At 41.3% G+C, this 19,622-nt stretch overlaps 2 protein-coding genes across 5 annotated transcripts; one reads left to right on the forward strand and one right to left on the reverse strand.

Moving 5' to 3' along the window:
- Positions 1 to 19: 19 nt before the first annotated feature.
- Positions 20 to 8,225, reverse strand: LOC135596774 (uncharacterized). Of its 2 annotated transcripts, none has more exons than XM_065088901.1 (6): positions 6,988 to 8,225; positions 5,690 to 5,745; positions 5,334 to 5,567; positions 1,019 to 1,307; positions 744 to 937; positions 20 to 385 (listed from the first exon to the last, which is right to left on the reverse strand). In XM_065088901.1, the coding sequence occupies exons 1-6, from the start codon at positions 7,960 to 7,962 to the stop codon at positions 232 to 234; spliced, it is 1,902 nt and encodes a 633-aa protein (XP_064944973.1). In that variant the 5' UTR covers positions 7,963 to 8,225; the 3' UTR covers positions 20 to 231. The 2 variants fall into 2 exon arrangements, with proteins under 2 accessions (XP_064944973.1, XP_064944972.1); XM_065088900.1 differs by having other exon boundaries at positions 6,952 to 8,223.
- A 5,051-nt stretch (positions 8,226 to 13,276) lies between these two features.
- Positions 13,277 to 19,231, forward strand: LOC103970161 (uncharacterized protein At2g24330). 3 transcript variants are annotated; one of them, XM_018820261.2, is made up of 6 exons: positions 13,277 to 13,685; positions 16,555 to 16,699; positions 17,596 to 17,705; positions 18,275 to 18,683; positions 18,774 to 19,003; positions 19,106 to 19,231. In XM_018820261.2, the coding sequence occupies exons 1-5, from the start codon at positions 13,461 to 13,463 to the stop codon at positions 18,992 to 18,994; spliced, it is 1,110 nt and encodes a 369-aa protein (XP_018675806.2). In that variant the 5' UTR covers positions 13,277 to 13,460; the 3' UTR covers positions 18,995 to 19,003; positions 19,106 to 19,231. The 3 variants fall into 3 exon arrangements, with proteins under 3 accessions (XP_018675806.2, XP_009382099.2, XP_064944974.1); XM_009383824.3 differs by having other exon boundaries at positions 18,774 to 19,231; XM_065088902.1 differs by having other exon boundaries at positions 18,275 to 18,626; positions 18,774 to 19,231.
- Positions 19,232 to 19,622: the final 391 nt, after the last annotated feature.

Raw genomic sequence — 19,622 nt, forward strand, 5'->3', positions numbered from 1 at the left:
GGTGAGAAGGCCATACGGCTTCATGGCATAATGAAATGCTTTAATGGTGGCTAGCAATACAGAAAATTTCCACCAGCAAACCTCGCACTGTCGTAATGAATGTGCACGTATATAATAACACTACTAATCTCTCGTCTATGTTCTTGGTTTATTGGAACCTCTTTAAGCAATGAAGTCTAAGTCGGCACCTTCGGCTGCAGGGCAAATGTGGAGTTGGGGAATTGAGGGTCTTCAACAATTCAGGGACCAATCATAGTTTTGGTAGAGTATGTTGATAGGACCCCCATCGTTGAGAAGATGAGTCAAAAGGCCAGCTCTATTAACATCCATGTAGTTCAGTATCCAGTGAAGGATATCTTTCTCCTGTCCAAAATCAGCGCTATACCTGTCCAATAAAATTTGAGTTGAGTAAACGCAATGTCTTCTGAACATCAAAATACTACACGTTTGCATATAAACCAGACAGAACACTCATAGTAGATTGAGCATAAAGTTCCAGTGGACTTGGTGTTGTATTGTTAAGAGGGTTCAGGAAGTTTATGGGTTTCTCTAAGCTGACCAATCTGCCAGAGATAAGCACCACTAAAGCTAAGAAACATAACAAAGCTGGAGAACTTTGGACCTAATGGCCTGGCTAGTTCATAGATGATAGGCAACTGTGATTTTTGGCTAGACATTAAACTAATTGTGTTTTAGCACCAGATGTTGAATGAATATTAATATAATAGATGAAACAAACTGACCATTTCATGAACTTGGTGAGATAGACAACCCTCTTCTCAAGATCCACCTCCACTCCACCAAGGAAAAACTCCCTTGCGGCATGCCTGAGTTCTACTTCAACTCCCTGGGCAGAGAAGAACCGCAATGTTGGACTCGAACGGGTTCCATCGCATAGGCCAAAATGGATCAAAGGGTTCAACTTTGCAGGAGCCAACTAAAAATATTGCAACAAGAGTAAACTTCAGCTTGGATTCATCAGTAAACAAAATAGTGAAGAGGGAACGGAAGCGTGTACCTCCAATCGCTTGTCACGAGCACTGAATGGCTTCACTAAGGAGTAAGGTTGCCTTCTATTGGAACGTAGAATGCCGTTCTTGATGGAGGAAAGTGAATAAGGATAGCCTCCAACGACATACTGGAAGTCGCAGTAGAAAACCTTTCGGTCGATTTCCCCTGGTCGGCCGATCCTTATGACGGCATGAATGACCATTGCATTATACAAGTTCAGGAAGAAGGCCAACTTCTCATCAGCTGACAGGCTAAAAATGTCGACCCGTTGCAGATCTTTGACCAGGTTAACATATCTGCTCAATTTACCAAAGCCAAAGGAAAAAGATCAGTTACAACTGTGGCCAAATTCATGCAACTTTTATACTAAACTAAGTTTGGCAGGTATAACCAGATAACCTGTAAATTCACAATCAAGCTTATACTGTAGAGGTAATTAATCGGGAACATACGAGTGAAACAACCATGAATTAGATTACAAATGACATGATCCGAGGTGAAAAAAAATTATCCCATGGTCAGTCTCAACTTAAGACCAAGTCAATTGTAGGCAACTCTGTGAACTTAAAAGTGAGATGAGGCAAGGGACTTATCACCCAAAATGTATGCATTCACCCGAATCGACAAAACAAACAAAGCCTTCCTTCTAATGGCATCAAAAGCATTGACCAACTATCTTCTATAACATACAATGTGTCAGCACTTCATATTATCATTGTTTCTACCATCTGTCCAGCAAAGGCTCCCTCACCATGTGTCCAAACTATTGATCAACACATGGCAACCTAAACTGGCCAAACTGCTTGATGGTAGTTCCAACTAACGATAATTTCAATTAACGGAACAAATAAGCATAACAATCCGAGGTCAATGGGTTTTTTAACCGTTTCTTGTCTCAAGCATCAACTATAAAAGGGATTGTACAGGTACGCTCAATACATAAAAATAATAATAAATAAAGTCCAACTTGTCTAACTTAAATAATGACTTGAGCGTCGGAGGGATATTTTCGGGATTACCCCCGACTTAGTTTTATAGGGATTTGACCATCAACTTGACGAATTTTTCAATAATCGTCTCGAGAAGGAATGAAGTTGGATCTCAGTTGGCCTTTGAACAACATAAAATCAACTTTAACAGTTTGGTACTAGGAGAAGGGTCGAACACTATGTCTTAGAGAAATCTCATAGGACCACCTCAAGCAAACCCCAACGACCCGAATCTCCAATGTGTTGAACTTTCCCAGTGATATTAACAAAGGTAGTATGCGAGTGGGTTGCCAAGATTCCCTCATAAGTCAATCTCATCCTTCAGACAATTAGCCAAGGAATTCAAGCTCAGTTTCATTAACTATAGGCTCGTAAAGAAGCCCACAACTTCTCTCCTAGTTATGCGTCACGAACAAAAAAAGAGCCTAGAAAGTTAAACAAGGAGGTTCGTCGACAAAGTTTGACAAATCACAGATCCAACCCCCTATGTTCTCATCAATGCATATATTGGTGGTCTCCAACCTTTAAGGGTTTTTCAACAAAGTCATCAGTCAACCCCTAGTGACATTTCTAGAATTGTTAAAAGAGGCCAACTACTATATCATCGTCGAATTATTGATTGTTGGCAAAAAGAATGGCAAGGTTTGCATTAACGAGCTATTGCTTGCTTATCTGTAAGATGGTGATGGACTCATACAGGGTCCACCCTTTTTCTATCCTATGCAATCTCGGGGCGATATTAGAAAACATTTGATTGGACCAATCTAAGTTGATCAACCAACTTTTCTCACAAGAATAAAAAAATATCTCCTCTTCCAACTTTTGTAGGAGGTGGGAGCACCCTTGACATGATAGCTAGGTTAAGTAGGGAGGTAATATATTGACCCCCCTAAAGCACAGACTATAGCAAGTAAATAGGAGGGTCAACATTGGGAAAATCCAGACCCTCACACATTCCTTGACAAACATCATAAGAAAGTGTTAGGAAATCGACGCCATCTGGGCAAGTGAGAACTTCCAATAATTGAAACCTCAACAAAGAATGAGTGGGGGGAGGGGGGAAACGAAGCCCCATCTCTAATGCACTTGCGCTTAAGCAAAACATGTGACATGACACGTATGGTTGATCACTTGGCTGAGTAGGCACAAGCTCCAACTTAATTGATATCTGATAAACCTTCTAGAGCATATCCAAATCAAATATTGACACTACCGAATCCAAGTCAAAGGACTCCATCGTAGGTGGCAAAGCCACACTGCATGATGGATTTGCCTCCATGGGGAGGGGGCAGCCTCCATCGGCATGGTTGACTTAGCTCCTTCCGAAACTAAAACTTCTACTACCTATATCAAGGGTGGTGATGAGGTTGGCAACCTATCCAAGTCCAAGGTATTAGAGGATGAGGTTGATGATAAAATTGCAGACCTTTAGAAGTTGAGGTTGTTGTGAAGCACTTAAGGTGTTGTTTACAGAAGTTCTAGTTGCAAGATAAGATAGGGAATGTCTGGGGCAATAAAAGACACTATTTATAGAGGTCAAAGATGATGCTTCATCTGACCAGCCATCCGTTCGACTCTCGAATGCCTCGAGAAGAGTGGGACATACAGCATCATCTAGCGTGACCCAAGACATGCAGGGCAATCCTAATAGCTCAACGGTTATTCGGATCATTAGAGAAATCATGTCGAATCTATCGTGATCTATGCAAAGGCAACACAATAAGAAACCACTGTCATATTTTCTTATGATTGCGAGTGGGCTCAGCATACGATCAACTATCAGACCTTTCTTGATCTGTTCGGATTCTCCCGCTTGCTAAAGGAAGGAGCATGTGTGGCATGTGCCCTTATTGGCCCTTTGTGCATCACCATGCCTTGCCTCTCCGGCCCTCGATGCCGCCACACGTAGCCCTATCGACCCTTTGTGCATCACTGTGCCTAGCCTCTTTGGCCCCCGACACCACCACACACGTCCCTATCAACCCTTTGTGCATCGTCGTGCTTGGCCTCTTTGAGCCCTAGCATCGCCACACGTGGCCCTTTTGGCCTTTTATGTATCATCGCACTTGGTCTCTCCAAACCCGAGCACCACCACACACGACCTTATTAGCCCTCTATGCATCACTTCACTTGGCCTCTTCGATCGTCGATGCTACTGCACATGACCCTATCGACCCTTTGTGCATCACCACCGTACCTAACCTCTCTAGTCCCTAGTACTATCACATGTAGCCCTATTAGCTCTATGTGCATCTCACGCTTAGCCACTTCGGTCCTCGACGCCACTGCACGCAACTCTATCAACCCTCTGTGCATCACCATGCCTGGCCTCTTCGACGCCCGACGCCACTACACGACTCTATTAGCCCTCTATGCATCACCATGCCTAGCCTCTCCAATCCCTAGGGTCGTTACACGTGACCCTATCGACCCTTTGTGAATCACTGTGCCTAGCCTATCTAACCCATGGCACCACCACACGTAGCCCTATCGATCCTCTGTGCCTCACTATGCTTAGCCTCTCCAGCTCATATTGCCACCACACGTGGCCTATCGGCCTCTATGCACTGCCATGCCCTATTGTAGTGTCTTTGTGTGCCACCATATCCTGTTGGGAACATATCGAGTTGGGCCCACCGAGTTGATCTCACTAAATCAAGAAACCCGATTTGGACCTACCAAGTCAAATGGCTTGACTCAAATATTCCATCATCTTCCCGACTAACTATCCGTGGTGCTCGTCTATGTGGCTAACTCGTTAGCCCTAGCAATGGCCCCCTTCACCACATGTCCAAGTTGTTAATCGACACATGGCCATCCCAAACTAGCTAAATCACCTAATGGTAGCTCCAACTAATGGTAGTTTCAACCAATATAACAAACAAGTATAACAACCCAAGGTCATTGGGTTGTTATAATTACTTCTCGCTAAACTAACTATATAAAGCTCCCTCCTAGACACTCACTATAAAAGGAATTGCACAAGTACTTCCAATACATAATGTTTTACAATAATCGAACATCATGAAGAAATCAGATTGACTCCCAATTGATCTCTAGACAATCCAAAATCAACTATATCATAATGTATGTTTGACTCGAAGAAAATCTATTAAGCGAGTAGGGGAGGAAAGCATATATGCATTTATTGGAACGTATATAAAAGTTTTTAGTACCTAATGTTTCTACACGGCACATTATCTTGGTTGCTTAACAAAGCTAACAGGAGAGTATAATGGTTTTGTTCAGGACATGCAAATATAGACACAATAACAGAGATCCTAACTTCTCTACTTACATGTTTTGAAACAGCTACACTAAGAGTCAACGTACCTTCGGAACTCCTCGCTGGCACCGATACGGCCATAGTCGAGATGGCATCGATCATCTGATGCATAGGCTTCAAGTATGGCAACCATTAACTTAGTTAGCCTCTGGCTGACTGTGGCAGCTGGCTTGGGCTCATTGTCGTTTGTCGATCCTCTAAAGTTGAAACATCTAGGAATTGCTGGTTCATGCTCCAGGAAACGGTAGAAATGGTTATTTCCATCCTCAAAGCCATTCTCCCTGTATTAATCATTCAATTTATATAAACAGTCCCAATATCAGCCAAAAAATCACAATGAATCACAGTAGAACCTAAAGATCCCATAATGATTTAGCATGAATACATGCGATGCAGGACTCACCGGAATACATGATGGATGAAGTGCTTTCTGGCGAGCTCTCTACCAATCTCGACGGCCTACAGAGAATCAGATGCAAACAAATTTAATACACCATGACAACATAGAGCTTCATGAAAGATTAGATTGCTCTGGTTTTCACTATAGCAAACTCGAATAGAATACATAGGCTTTGAATTTGTTATGTGGAACTCAAAAAGGAGTTAATTAAAAAGCTGTGAAGCCCGCTCGAATTGACATTATATACTAAGAAAATAAATAAAAAGCTCAAGATAAAGTTCACTGATAAAAAATAAACAAAAATACTGTCTTCGATAAGAAACGGCGACAATTGAGTCTCACCATCAAAACGTTTCTTCTAGAGCACCATATTAGTTTAGCTGCAGCACATTGACGCGGCCATTCTTATTGCGTCCGGCGGCAGCAATCAAATAGAACCAAAGAAATACCGATGACTAATGTTCATGCATGGGTATCTCCCTTTGGATGAGGACTCATATGTGTTCTTTACTAAAATAGATATAATCCTAAACTAAAATAAAATAAAAAATCAACAAAATTATGAGAAACAAAGAACATATTGATTAAGTATTTCTTAGTGTCGTAATCGACAGTCGGATTATGGATGACGCAATCCCAGAAAAGATAATAATTTTATCTCGGCATTATATGAAATCTATCTACTAATCTACTTTATATTACAAGACGAATAAGTTATTTTGCAGTAAGTGCCTAATTGATCAACAAAGCAGCTTCATCTAGCTATTGGGCAAACTAAGAATTCTCTCACCAAAAGTTGACCCCCAAAATATCAGAGGGAACCAATCCACCGGAAGCCATTTCCGCCCATCTCCCTTCACTCGCCTTTAGCGCAACCACCGACCCGTTATAAGTGCATAAGAAAGGAAAGATATCTAACGGCCCAAATTCCCCCATAACTAAAGCGACGAAACGCTTTTTTTTTAGACACCTCAGACGTGTGACTGACACGTGCCGCGTATACCACGTGGGCCTCACGTTCCGGCTCACATTTTGAACCCGAGGGTCCATCCACTTCACCGTTCGGTTCCAATCGGAGCAACGGTGACGACTGGAAGCGCCACCTGAGTGGGACCCGCCTCCTAACGGACTGCAGGCTTCCGATGGTGCGGGACCTCAAGCCCCGACAGTCGCACGAATTCGTTATCCGAACCGTCTAATTATAATCGAACGATAATGAGGGCATTCATGATGGAGAGAGAGAGAGAGAGAGAGAGAGACGTTGCCTTCTTGCGGCCGCAGTCGAGGTGGCTGATGATCACCTCCACCATGTCGCCGCCGGAGAAGCAGTTCTTGGCGAGCTTCATCCTGATGATCCGGTCTTGGATCGGAAGGCGTTGTCGCAACACCCGCACTATCGCCACCATCGCGTCCGGCCGCTCACGCCGCAGTTCCTCTTCGTCGTCGAACCCGTATGCGGGCACCGGCGGCGCCGCCTCCGGGCACCGTCCCCCGGCCATCTCTCGCAGGCGCCGCTCGAACTCCCCGCAGTTCCGCAGCGAGTTGAGCGCCACCAATCCCCCTAACAGCTTCTCGTTGAAGAAGATCGCAGGCACGGCGGGGCTCCCCGTCCGCTCTACCAGTTCCTTGTCCCGCTCCTGGAACACGTCCACGTTGATCTCCACGTACGGGATGCCCCGGTCCCTGAAGAAGGACCGGACGGCGCCGCAGTCTCGGCAGCCAGAGCGGGAGAAGAAGCTGACCCGGCCCTTGATCTCGCGGAAGTCCGTCTCGGCCTCCTCCAGTACGTTCTCGCCCTTGTGCAGCACGATTACCTTGAGCCCGGAGACGTGGAACTCGGTGATCGACCCGGAAGGATCGCACTTGCCGCCGTCGTATGGTGGCTCCTTCAGGGTGGAGATCCGCTTCGCGATGGCAGCAGAGAAGACACTACCACGGTCGCGGAGATACTTCCCGATCGTGGAGACGTCGATGGTGGCGGCGGGAGACTTTAGGGAAACGGAGCGGTCGATGGGGCGGCGCTCGTCGTCCGGCCCGGTGGATCGCACCTTCGTGAGCCCCGGAGGCGCCTCCGGCTGTGGCAGGTGCGACAGCGGACAGAGGAGCCGCTCCTCTTTCTGGTACGCACTCTTCTCTCCTTCGACCACGTCATCTCCCGCAGCGGGGAGGGCAGTCGCGGGCGGATGATCGTGAGCTGCTGATTCTTGGAGACGTTCCATAGGATCGGGATGAGGATCGGAGCAGAGGGGGGCGTCTCTGGCATACTGTTCTCCCATTGTTGGGTTTGGGGAGACGGCTTGCAAGTAGAATTGAGTTTAATTCGCCTCGTACGTGTGGGGAGCGAGATGGATAGAGGTCGAAGAACGCGGGGTGTTCAAGACTAGAGGAGACATCAGGGAGGCGCCCAAACAGAAAACGTCAAACTAAAGCGTTTCTTCTATTTCTTTCTCATCGTCGTCGTCGTCATTTGGAACGGCTCCACGCGGGCCGGGTGGCCGGCGATCAGTGCCGAGCCTCCTGACATGGACGGGCTTTTGGCGTCCACGTCGATACGGTATTCAGAGGAAAGTTTCGTGGTGCCAGGAAGTTGTCTAACGCCGTGGGTGAAGGGTTAGATTTAGTCTTACGTGGTGGGACGGAGGGCCGGGATTCGTCTCGGACCACTTGCTTCTCCGATGAGGTTGACGTGGTCTGCGATGCGTGAACGTGGACTCAGCCTCGCGTCTGATTGGGCATCTTAGAGTGATGATCACGCATTGAAACACTACATCGACATCCGTTATAATGACAGATATCGGTTAAATACATGAATGCATACTGATACTTGGTATGAATGAGATTGCGGAACACAGGTGGAGATGTACATGGAGCTGAAGACCATATCGGTGGAAGATACGGCCAGTTAGTGCACCGAGCACTAGTTTGACTTCTACCGCAAGTAGAGAATATATCGGCGAGATTGGTATGAAAAAAAAAAAAATAGTGGCCTTTCATTTATATGTACTGTTGTCTAAGGGAGATAAGAGTATATTCGTCATCACCCACGTGGGTAAAATATCAAAAATTGACATTGGGTAGTTGTAGGTGTCCTATCAGTAGATTAGGTATAAAAGCTAATCTTTTAAGAGGTTCTTCTTTCGAGAAAAAAAATCCCACATCCCAAAATGAACCTCGGACTAACTTGAACATTCAAGGGATCGAGTTGAAAAATTTCTCCCAATAGTAGTCTTAATATAGGTGGCACCTCATGACCTCAAAACCCCACCATGGAGCCACTTCGAACATTCTTGCGCCTTTGGGTTTGAATCATATCGGGTTGACTCAGACGTCGATGACAACACTCTCTGACATTTTGGCACTAGAAGGAGTGTTTGATATCACAGGAATATACACTCTCATGAGCTCTAGTTCCTTAAGAATATACACTCGAGGTCATTTGCGACGATGCTGCTCGAACTCAGGCCGGGAGAGGAAGAGACACTCTTCGACTTTGTTGTTCAATTCACTAATGAAATATAAGTTGTGCAAGAAGCTCATCTATCACTCATGGTTCAAGCCTTCATGATAGGGTTCAGGCCCTTTCACATTCTTTGGTCAATGGTGGAGAGGCCACTGGTAACGGTACTTGAGGTCCTCTAGAGAGTCAACCAATACATAGCTACGGAAGCAATGATCTCAAGGAAATGCGATAAGATACACTAGAGGCTATGGCAAAAGCGACTACTATAAGCTCCGACCTTGAAGTCACCGTAGTGAAGTAAACAAGACCGACCCATACTCAACAAGCTATGGGTTATGGTGTCAACCTATCACATGGTGATGAAATTTTCAATAAGGACCGATGTCGATGAGTTGAGAAACAATCCAAAGAAATCTCTCTAGTGCTATTTGACAATAATCTCCCTACCAAAGAATGCCCGGCCTAAGGCACCATCGTTAGACTATTGGGAATTCACTGAGTCCCTCCCACATCCAAAGCTAATAGGGTCACTAGTTAAGGCACCCCTAGACAAGGTTCATCCCGATTATGTTGTTAAGATCGGGGTGACACTTCCCGAGGAGGAGTGCAGCTCATCGACTTTCTCAAGGAAAACATCGAGGTATTTTTAACTAATATTGAATTAGTTAAAAAATTTAATGAAAATTAAAGAATATGCATTTATTATATCGATCTCAATAAAGCATATCCGAAGGACATCTACTCTCTTCCCCGGATCGATTAGCTAGTTGATGCTATCTCAAGCTATGAACTCCTCGTCTTCATGAACGTATTATCGGGATATAATCAAATTAGAATGATATCTTTTACCACGGACTAAGATATATATTGTTACAAAGTCATGTCATTTGGATTAAAAAATATAAGAGCGATATATCAAAGGATGGTAAATAAGATTTTCAAGCATCAAATTAGGAGGAACGTTGAGGTGTATGTGGACAATATGATAGTCAAAGACATATTTTTAATAGCTAACTCACATCGAGTGGACTTGGTCAAGATGTATCAGGTTTCGAAGAGATTCAACATGTCCCTCAACTTGTCCAAGTGTACTTTCGGAATTAGCTCAAGAAAATTTCTTGATTCATTATTCGCATCCACCTTAGTTAGTGAAGGAAGTGCAACAGTTAACGAGACGAATAACGGTGCTTAGCCAATTCCTATCCCACTTTGACAATAAGTGCTTGCCTTTCTTTCAGGCATTGAAAGACTCAAAATGTTTTCCATAGACAGAGAAATGTCAGGAGGCATTTAAGGAGCCAAAACACTGCCTTGCTTGGTTACCACAGCTCTCTGCCTCCACTTCAGGTAAAGCTCTAACTCTCTATCTCACTAACATAAAGCATATTGTCACCATGGTATTGGTGTGGGATGACTTGGGAGCCCAAACTTGTAGATCACGTTATAAAGAGTCATAAGTTGAAAGTCCGTGACTTGATTAATTTTTTTTTTTAAAGGGATTTAGATAGGATATGTTCTTCCTTAGGAGAGAATACTAGAATGAAAGGAGAAAAAAGATCGGAGCATGGAGTCCTTAACAACATCCCAAAAATAATTTAAAAAATTGATATTAAACCCTTGGCCTGGACTCTAGAAAGGAGAAAGCTTTGCATAGATGCGTGCATACGACTGAGAAGAGTTTGAACAAGGGAGACAAAGTGATCAATTGAAAAACCTCACAAATGCAAGGGAAGCCCAAAGTTTAGAGAATCAATTAGTGAAAGATGAGATGATATTGTCAGTGTTGTTAAGGACAGAATCATCATCATCCTCTTGGATATAGGCAATTTGGTTCTTCTTATGTTAAGCTTTGATATTTTTATCACCTTGCTTTATCTAACAAAATTTAGTGTGAGACTACTATTGTAGGTGGGGCTATCTATTAAGGACAGTAATCTTATTATACAAGGACTAAATTTAAATCCATTTGGGGTCGAGGAGGGTATCATAATTTCCCTTGAGCTCAAGCTCAATAAGCTCCAAGAGAGTTTGTTTGATGGTGGAGCTCGAGTTGTCCTCCAACAAGTGCATTTCTAGAGGAATAATATGATCGATTTTATCGAAACAAATTATGCAAAAACATTTAAAGCTCTTGTAAGTAGATTGAATCGAATCGTTAAAAATCTAATCGAATTAAATCGATTTTTTCTTTTGTTTGGTTCAGTTAAAGTAACATAATCCGAACCGAAACCGATTCGGATCTACCCAATCGAATCGATTCCAAGTCGATTAATCTAGTTTGATTAATCAGTTTATAGTTTTAAATAATTTAATTATTTAGAAAAATGAACTAAATTACAACCTTAGTCTAATTGGGCAACATCATCACCTGACATCGCACCTTCTTTTGTAACTCTTCAAAATACTAAGATCATTTTATCAACCAAAACATGGAATGAGAAGGTAGAGGGTGATGGAGAGGGTTAGCCTTTAGTTGTATTGAGGCTCCCACTCGGGGCATACACACTAATAATATTTAAAATATTTTTTTATAAAATTTAAAATTAAAATTAAAATTTTATTTTTTTATATCTATAATATTATTCTTAACATCCTTATCAACAATAATTTGTATCTATTTTTGTGTTTAATTTTTTCAATATACCAAATTTTAAATTTGTTACTATCAATTTCTCTAGTTTTTTTTTGTAAGTAAATAATATTTATTCTTCTTTTGATTATCGTGTTTATCAATTAAGTATTTATATAATTTAAATTGTTAATCGAATCTTTTGCTTTTGAACTAACTTCCAATGTGAGACCTTTGCCTATTTGGTACTGCATTTGGTATCAATAATGATCTACTTTTCTGAACGACCTTATAATTAAAGGTTGTATTGAAAGGAGGGTGATCTTTAGTTGAGAGGAGAAAAAGAGAAGTGAGAAAGTTGAGAGGAGGTAAGGAAGAGGAAAATTTTATGATGTTAGAGCTTCTCACTCTAGAACATAAGAGAGAAGTCTTGTCTCAACACAAGTTAATATTTATAGAATAATTAAATCTTATTTTTTATAGTCTCTTTCTTTTACAAAGAAAGCATATTTATATATTCCTTATTATTATCGAATGATATTAGCTCAATAATCCTAAAATACTTTCTAACTCTAATTTTTATTTTTATATTAAGGTTTCTTATCCTATAAATGTATTGACTATATGAATTGAAAAATACTTACTAATCCTAACAAAATCATTGATGATGATTATATCATTAACTTTATAAATCATTTGACATTGATATAGTGGTGGATAAGACCAGGGTCTGCAGTACTGAACTGTACCGTCCGGTACGGGCGGCACGTACCGGTCCGAGTACATTATAGCACTGTAGCACTATAGCAGTGCTACAGTACTTGGCACACCTGGATGTACCGTTCGATATACCGTACCGTATCAGTATCGAGCCCAGGTCGAAATACCGGTACGGTACGGTATTGCGAACCATGGATAAGATCATGATCATCAAAACCAAATTGCTCATTATTTTTTATTTTTTATTTTTTATTTATTCCTGAGTGCTTGGTGGGATGAGTGGGTCAAAATATGCTAATGATATTTCTGGCACTAGCATCAAAATTGTAAGAGGAATCCCATCTTATACCACAAATGTTTTTCCTAATTACATCGTGCTAGCACCACAATACTATAAATAAGATACTATATAAATGGGTACTCTTTCTCTCTCTCTCTATATATATACATTTATCTTCATACTTAATATTATTCTATATATACACCTTTGGCATAAGTCAGATGTTGAAATAAATTTTGATATACAGTAAACTGAATATAACAATCGATCCAATTCGATTGTTATGTTTCTTTTCTTTTAGCTATTCCAATTCCGATGATTATTGTGATGGTTAGCCAAAAACATATTTCGTCACATGCAAAGCATGACGGCAACTAATAATTCACGCACCTCCGAGATTAGGATCATAGGGAAAGCATGAGAAGACATTTCGATGCATTGAGATTCGCGCCGCCCGATGCGGGGACCCACTCATCACTCGTATCCTCAGTCGTGGTCTGAGCCCGGAAGTACCAGCTCGCCGCCCCCCTCCTTTATTTTGAAATGAAGTCACCGCGAGAAGTCGCGTACGTTCGCCGTCCCACCGAATGTTCCAACCCGATCACACGGCAGCAGGTCCTCTTCATATCCCATTCGTCACCTCCGCCTCCGCCTCCTCTCGTCGTCGAGATCCTGTCATCACTGCTGCTGACCGGTGTCAATCCCCTCCCTTCGTCTCCGATCCGAAGCCCTAAACCCTCCTCCGATGGCCGGTGGGGCGGAGGATCCGGCAGCACCGCCCAAGAAGCAGCGGAGAGGGATCGTCTCGCGGCTGTGGGGGTGGATTTTCGGGGGCCGTAGCGAGGACTACGAGAAGCGGCTGCAGCACCTGTCCAAGGAGGAGGCTGCCGTCCACGCGCGGATGAAGCGACGGGCGCAGTCCTCCAGGCGCATGATCCGGAATGTCATCGTCTTCTCCGTCATCCTTGAGGTGACTTCCCGTTGCCCATCTTTGGTTGTTATGAATTGATCTGATGGTTTTTCGAGCTCGTGCTGGGGTTTGTGGATCTTGGTTAAGAGATATTCTAGTCCGTCGACGTTTGAGGTTTATGGCGCTTAGTCTTTCCTCTAACTGTGTGATTTTGGAGACCCGTGTGATTGTGGTCAATAGATGGCATCGGATCCAAGAGTATAGTACATTACTTGTGTTTGAGTTGAAGGAGATCGATTATGTTCCGGGACTTTGGAATCAATCTGATCTTGCATAGCTAATTTAGGAAGAGTTGGCCCTTTCTCTTCTGCTAGCCTGTGATTCCATTTCTAGATTCCTCGCGTTCTAGGAAATGATGTCTAGACTTTCCTGGAGTTACGGATTCTTTTCCCTAGTTATTTCGAGAGACATGCTTTCCCCATTTGTTATTCCAAATTAAAAGTCAGTCATGATTCAGAAGACTCAATGTAAGTCGGTGGCTTTTGGAAGTTCAGCATGCCACTTTATTCAGCTCTTCAGAACAATGACACACGAAGCAGACAAGTTTATGTTTCTTTGTTAAATGTTTTTACTTATGGGAAGTTTGTCTTGTGAGGGTCATTGCGAGCTTGCACCGATGGTCTAGATGCCAACTAGATAATACCTTAGGAACTTTGAGCCAAAAAAAAAAGAGTTTGTTTTCAGGAACTGTGAATTTGCTGCTTCCAAACCAAGATATATTTTCATGTTTTTGGAAGTTCTACTTATCTAGACTGAAGGGGAAACCACACTGTGACCTTGAGCATGAACATCCTGGTTTTACTACCATTTTCACTGTTCAGTTACTGCAGTTACTATCTCTAAAGAGATCAAACTCATTACTGTTGCCGTCTCTGGCCAAGGAAAGATATGTTTCCGCATTTCTGACGACCCTTATTTGTTAAAACTAAGAAGAGATGTCCAGGGTGACCCCAACTAGCATGGGCTCTATTTCATGATATTGTACTATTGGCATACCTTGCAAGAATTAAACCCTGTGCTGGTGTCTATCCGATATGTTAGACACTGCTGGTGTCTATCTGCATAGATTGAAATATAAATCCTTGTTTGCTGTACTTTGTTTAGAAGGTTCGCGATTTTGAGACCGTTACTAGGAAGCCTAGCGTCCTTCAGATATTGGAATTTTGTTTTGGAGCATATTATTCATAATTGATGCACTAAAGCAGCTACTAGAAACATGTAATCAATAGCATCAAACTTACATGGTATGCTTCTTAGTTCTTCCATTTCTTGATGCTTTATGCCACTAAAATGCTTGTAAATTGGAACCTAGTCATTTCCAGTGGTTGATTCATGATATATGTTACATCTTTAAATAACAAATAGTTATTTAAATAATTTCCAGTGGTTGATTCATGATATATGTTACATCTTTTTTGTTTGTCTTGTTTTTTATTTAAACTATTTTTGGTTTTGTGAAACCTAAGGGGTCTCATTGTAAGATTTATTTTAAATTTTCTAGAAATTATAGGAATAATATGTAAAAGTCTGCATTAACATGGTAGAAGTCGTGGAGGTAGAATATTGTGTAGTAAAGGATTCGTAATTTTGACATCAAGTAGTCAGTAGAAGGCTTTGTGGTTCTTGATTAATATCTGTTTTAACTAAAGGCTGAAACAAAATTTTGACAGGTTGGCAACCATATATCAGACCTGTAGAGTGATTTAGAATAAATGGAGTGTGGAAGAACAAAATGTTCAGATGATTGTGGAATCTGTCAATTTATAGTCTGATGGAGAATGAGAAACATCATGACCAAGGGGCAGCTGTAGCAATGAATGGTTATATTTGGATATTATCAGATTTTTCAGCCTCTTGCTCTAGTACAACCATGGAACCTCATACTTTTAAGTTCCTTAGCATTATACTGTCTGTAATAGATTCTGATACATTGATTGAATTATGATTGTTTATGAGCATTTTTAATGTTATTTGATGCATCTGGGTGTAGGATCTTTAAATAAAAATAACATAGTGGCAGATATGAAGAATATCAGGTAGTTTTGTTTTGAACTCTTTGAACAATAGAAAGCTAATTGGTAAATTACTGTATTTATCCATTTACGTTTTGTCCTAACTGGAATTACTACTTGTAGAAAAGCTAAAGACAATGTTATCTTTACTAGAATGAGTTTGAGAATAACTTTCGATGATCAGACTTGGTTTGATTTGTTATCACACAGAATGCATTTGAGATATTTAGGATGAGAAGACGAGTGATTCGGATCAATAATTGCCATGAATTGTCATTGATGGATACTATAAAGTATACTTGATAATCATTCTAAATCATCTCCCATGCCTTGTTGGCTTATCTGCCAGTCAGAGCACCAGCCACCAGGTGTAAGTTTTGTTTTCTATAGCATGAGAATTCGTTACATGCATAACCATTGATGAAATCAAATGTTATCTGAAGTTAATCTGTAGTTAGAAAACAAACTCCATGTTTCAGCATTTTCCATGATCTGTTCTGATTGTTAATTGTAGGGCCTAGCTACTTTGTTTTTCCATTTTCAGCCTTGAATTTATGATTTTCTTTTTCTCTCTCCTTTTTTTTTTTGCTTAAAATTTCTGAAAGTATGACTTTGAAATAAATGATGTTACTGATCTTTCATATTTTTTCATCTTTTATTTAAATGTTCTCCATATTCCCATTATGTCTTTCTGTGTATTGTGATTCTTTGGTGTCTAAAGACTATATTTAAGCTCAGCTACATTTTTCGGTATGTTCTAATACTTTGTTGCCTAAGGTCTAAACCATAAAAGTCACTGAATTCATTTTCCTTATGTACTTTATTTTTATTTTTTAGACTTCTGATATTTGTACCAGGTGGTAGCAGTGGTTTATGCCATCATGACAACCAGATCAGCAGATTTGAACTGGCAGATTAGGGCAATACGAGTTCTACCTATGTTTGTGTTACCTGGTTTATCTTCTGTTATTTATTCGACCCTTGTAAGCTTCACAAGGATGTGTAAGTATCTCAGACTCTACACCTGAACTTACATATTGTTTAGCTGTTGTACACCTTTTTACACTCATGTAATATCTTCCAGCTGTGTTACATTTTCTCTATGCTCTTTTAGTGCTTCCTTCTGTTAAGTTTTCATACGGTTTATATGGAGAATGCTTTTGCACTTGGAAGATTTGCAAGTGCAAAAATGAATATTTTTATGGTCAGTTTTGTCTAATTCTTGTGATTTTTTTGCAGTGCCTGTCATATCAGAAAATGGCATGTTTGTTTTTCAATTCATAACATTAATATTCAGACAGAAAATGTATTCTGAGTGGGAAAATCAATGAAACAAACTGGATAGAAATGGAGCTGAACTGAGCTAAAACTGATTGAAATCTTAGAAACCCTTTTTTGCAAGTCGTGCTGGAACCTATGGTTTGCAGGGTTATATAATGTTTTTTTTTTCTAAAGTCATCAATGTGATCAGAAAGAACCATATATGGTAATATATATTACATGCTAAATATCATATGGATCCAATCAAAGAATTCTTTGTCCCACTGTGAACCTTCTCTTCCTGAAATGAAAAGATCAACCCATGTTGATGTCAGATATCTATTTCTGACGATAATTGCATGTATATTGCATGCCCATATGCATTTATATCTATCATGTGGTTTTCTTGTAGCAACACATTTACTAGCATTTTCATCCCGAGAGGAAAAAAACATGTTGAGACCTTTTGGGGTTTGTTAGAGATTTAGCCTCTTTTATTGGCCTGTGACCTCAGAAGTAGTTTTGTTCGTATGTCTGTAATGTAGATTGTCTAGAGTTATGTGCATATTTTTTATGGTTTGTGTTTGGTAGATGCCAATGAGCACTCAACTAAGTAATTCGAAAATTGTTGTTTGTAGTTGATCGCAAGGACCAGAAGACTCTTGACAAGCTACGTGCTGAGAGAAAAGCGAAGATTGATGAGCTTAAAGAGAGAACCAATTTTTACAATACACAACAGCTTATTCAGGTGAATAGCTAATGAGAATCCGAACTAGGATTATGTGTTAGATACTGAAATATCATATGTACATGCATGTGCATACACATTTGCATTACATATGTGAAATGATTTGCAAATTGAATTGGAGCTTAGAAGACAAGGACACTCCACGTCATGTCCATGTCTGACACCAACACTTACTAGATACTTCACTATGCACGCTGGGTAGTTCAACACACATTAGGACTCATGTATCAGCTCCACATAATTATGGCATTATACTTTACACTGGTCAGGCACTGGGAGTAGGTGAGAAAATTACATTCCCAGCCCACACTATTGCTTCCATCTCATGTTCTATATGGCATATTAATCTGGAAAATCCATGGTGTGTGTGTGTGTCTATATATATATATATATATATATATATGATTCAATTTGTCCTTTGCTTGTGCGAAATTTAAGCAATTAGTAACTTTTGCATGTGTGATGCCATATCTTTTTGGTCTATCTCACTGGAAGCATTGGCTTATATGATGTGTTCTCGTTTCTTTTCTTTGAGGTTGTTGTACTAATTGTTGGCCTTCGGTCTTCAGAAATATGACCTTGATCCTGCTGCAAAGGCTGCAGCAGCAACAATTCTGGCTTCTAAGTTGGGAGCAGACTCTGGTTTGACAGTTTATGTTGGAGATGAACCTAATACATGTGCCCCATTGGTGAAAAGCAGTGATGCCAAACCCGTTCAAACCACTGGGCTAAGAAACAGGAAACAATCACATGCAAGAAGCAGTAGCACTGTTATTTCCCAATCGGTCATTGAAACTCCTAATGAGTTTGGGGTTGGTGCCCAAGAAATTCCTTCTCAGGCCCAGAAGGCTGTTGAACACTACAAAGGCTCTGGCTCTTACGGTGGTGGTTGGATTGCTCGTATAGCATCCTTGCTCGTAGGTGAGGATCCATCACAGTGCTATGCTCTCATATGTGGCAACTGCCATATGCATAATGGTATGTAAAGATTGCAAAAAAAAAACAGACTTGGTGTTGTATGTCTATGTTATCCTGGAAACCAAACAACTAAGTGGTTCGCCGTTGCAGGACTAGCAAGGAAAGAGGATTTTCCGCACATAACGTATTATTGCCCCCATTGTCATGCATTGAATACGTCTCGGCAATCAGGAGAGCATGATTCAGGTTCCAGATCTGGCCAAGGCAATTCCTTTTCGAGGAGTGAAGTCACAAATGATCCGCCAAAAGTTCCAGAGCAGCCAGTTGGGAAGAGTGATGCGAAAGAACACACCTCAGAGGCTACTTCATGATTATGGATTGTAAGCATGAGTGCTTTTCTCAGATTATTCTCTCTTTCTCTCTGTTCTAATATTCGAGTTGTGGCGGATGTAAGCTTCTACGTTTCTGTGCGACATAACCAGGACAAAACATAAATGCATATTCTCGAGGGGGTATGACCGAATTAAGTTTGGAGCATCAGATACACTTGCTGCTGCTTCCAGTCAGGTTTCATCTTTTCTCACTTTGAAGAACGTGAAACTTTCGTATCTTTTAGTTGTTGTCACGGTCAATTCCGATTCTAACAGCCAGCCAGGACTTGTAGTGCGCCGATGGGGCAGCTGTCTCTGCTCCATGTGTAAGATTTCCTATTCCTGTTAACACTGAGCATCTTCTTCGTGCCGTCTTTGACTCGCTCGGCAACATTGAACCACTCAATCTGTGGCCGTGAAACGGAAAGCACAAGAAAGAGCAACACGAACTGCAGGTTGGAAAGTCGCTTCCCTTGTCGGGATACGAACCGTACGACTTTGGCAAAATCATTGTATCGATCATCAATATGAAAGACTCCTCTGCTCTGATGCTTCGAGCGAGGGTTTCTCGAATGTGATCGATCGTCTGCTGAATCTGGGATTGCTGATTGGCTGATTTGACCTGAGA

Source organism: Musa acuminata, chromosome BXJ1-11 (genome assembly GCF_036884655.1).
Source record: "Musa acuminata AAA Group cultivar baxijiao chromosome BXJ1-11, Cavendish_Baxijiao_AAA, whole genome shotgun sequence".
In the NCBI taxonomy this organism is placed as follows: Eukaryota; Viridiplantae; Streptophyta; class Magnoliopsida; order Zingiberales; family Musaceae; genus Musa; species Musa acuminata.

Coding starts and splice junctions, on each gene's coding strand:
- LOC135596774 (XM_065088900.1), bottom strand. CDS start 7,962: ATGGGAGAACAGTATGCCAGAGACGCCCCCCTCTGCTCCGATCCTCAT. Junction 938..1,018: donor CTCGTGACAAGCGATTGGAG/GTACACGCTTCC, acceptor CAATATTTTTAG/TTGGCTCCTGCAAAGTTGAA. Junction 386..743: donor CTCACCAAGTTCATGAAATG/GTCAGTTTGTTT, acceptor TTTATTGGACAG/GTATAGCGCTGATTTTGGAC.
- LOC103970161 (XM_009383824.3), top strand. CDS start 13,461: ATGGCCGGTGGGGCGGAGGATCCGGCAGCACCGCCCAAGAAGCAGCGG. Junction 16,700..17,595: donor TGTAAGCTTCACAAGGATGT/GTAAGTATCTCA, acceptor TGTTGTTTGTAG/TTGATCGCAAGGACCAGAAG. Junction 17,706..18,274: donor ATACACAACAGCTTATTCAG/GTGAATAGCTAA, acceptor TTCGGTCTTCAG/AAATATGACCTTGATCCTGC.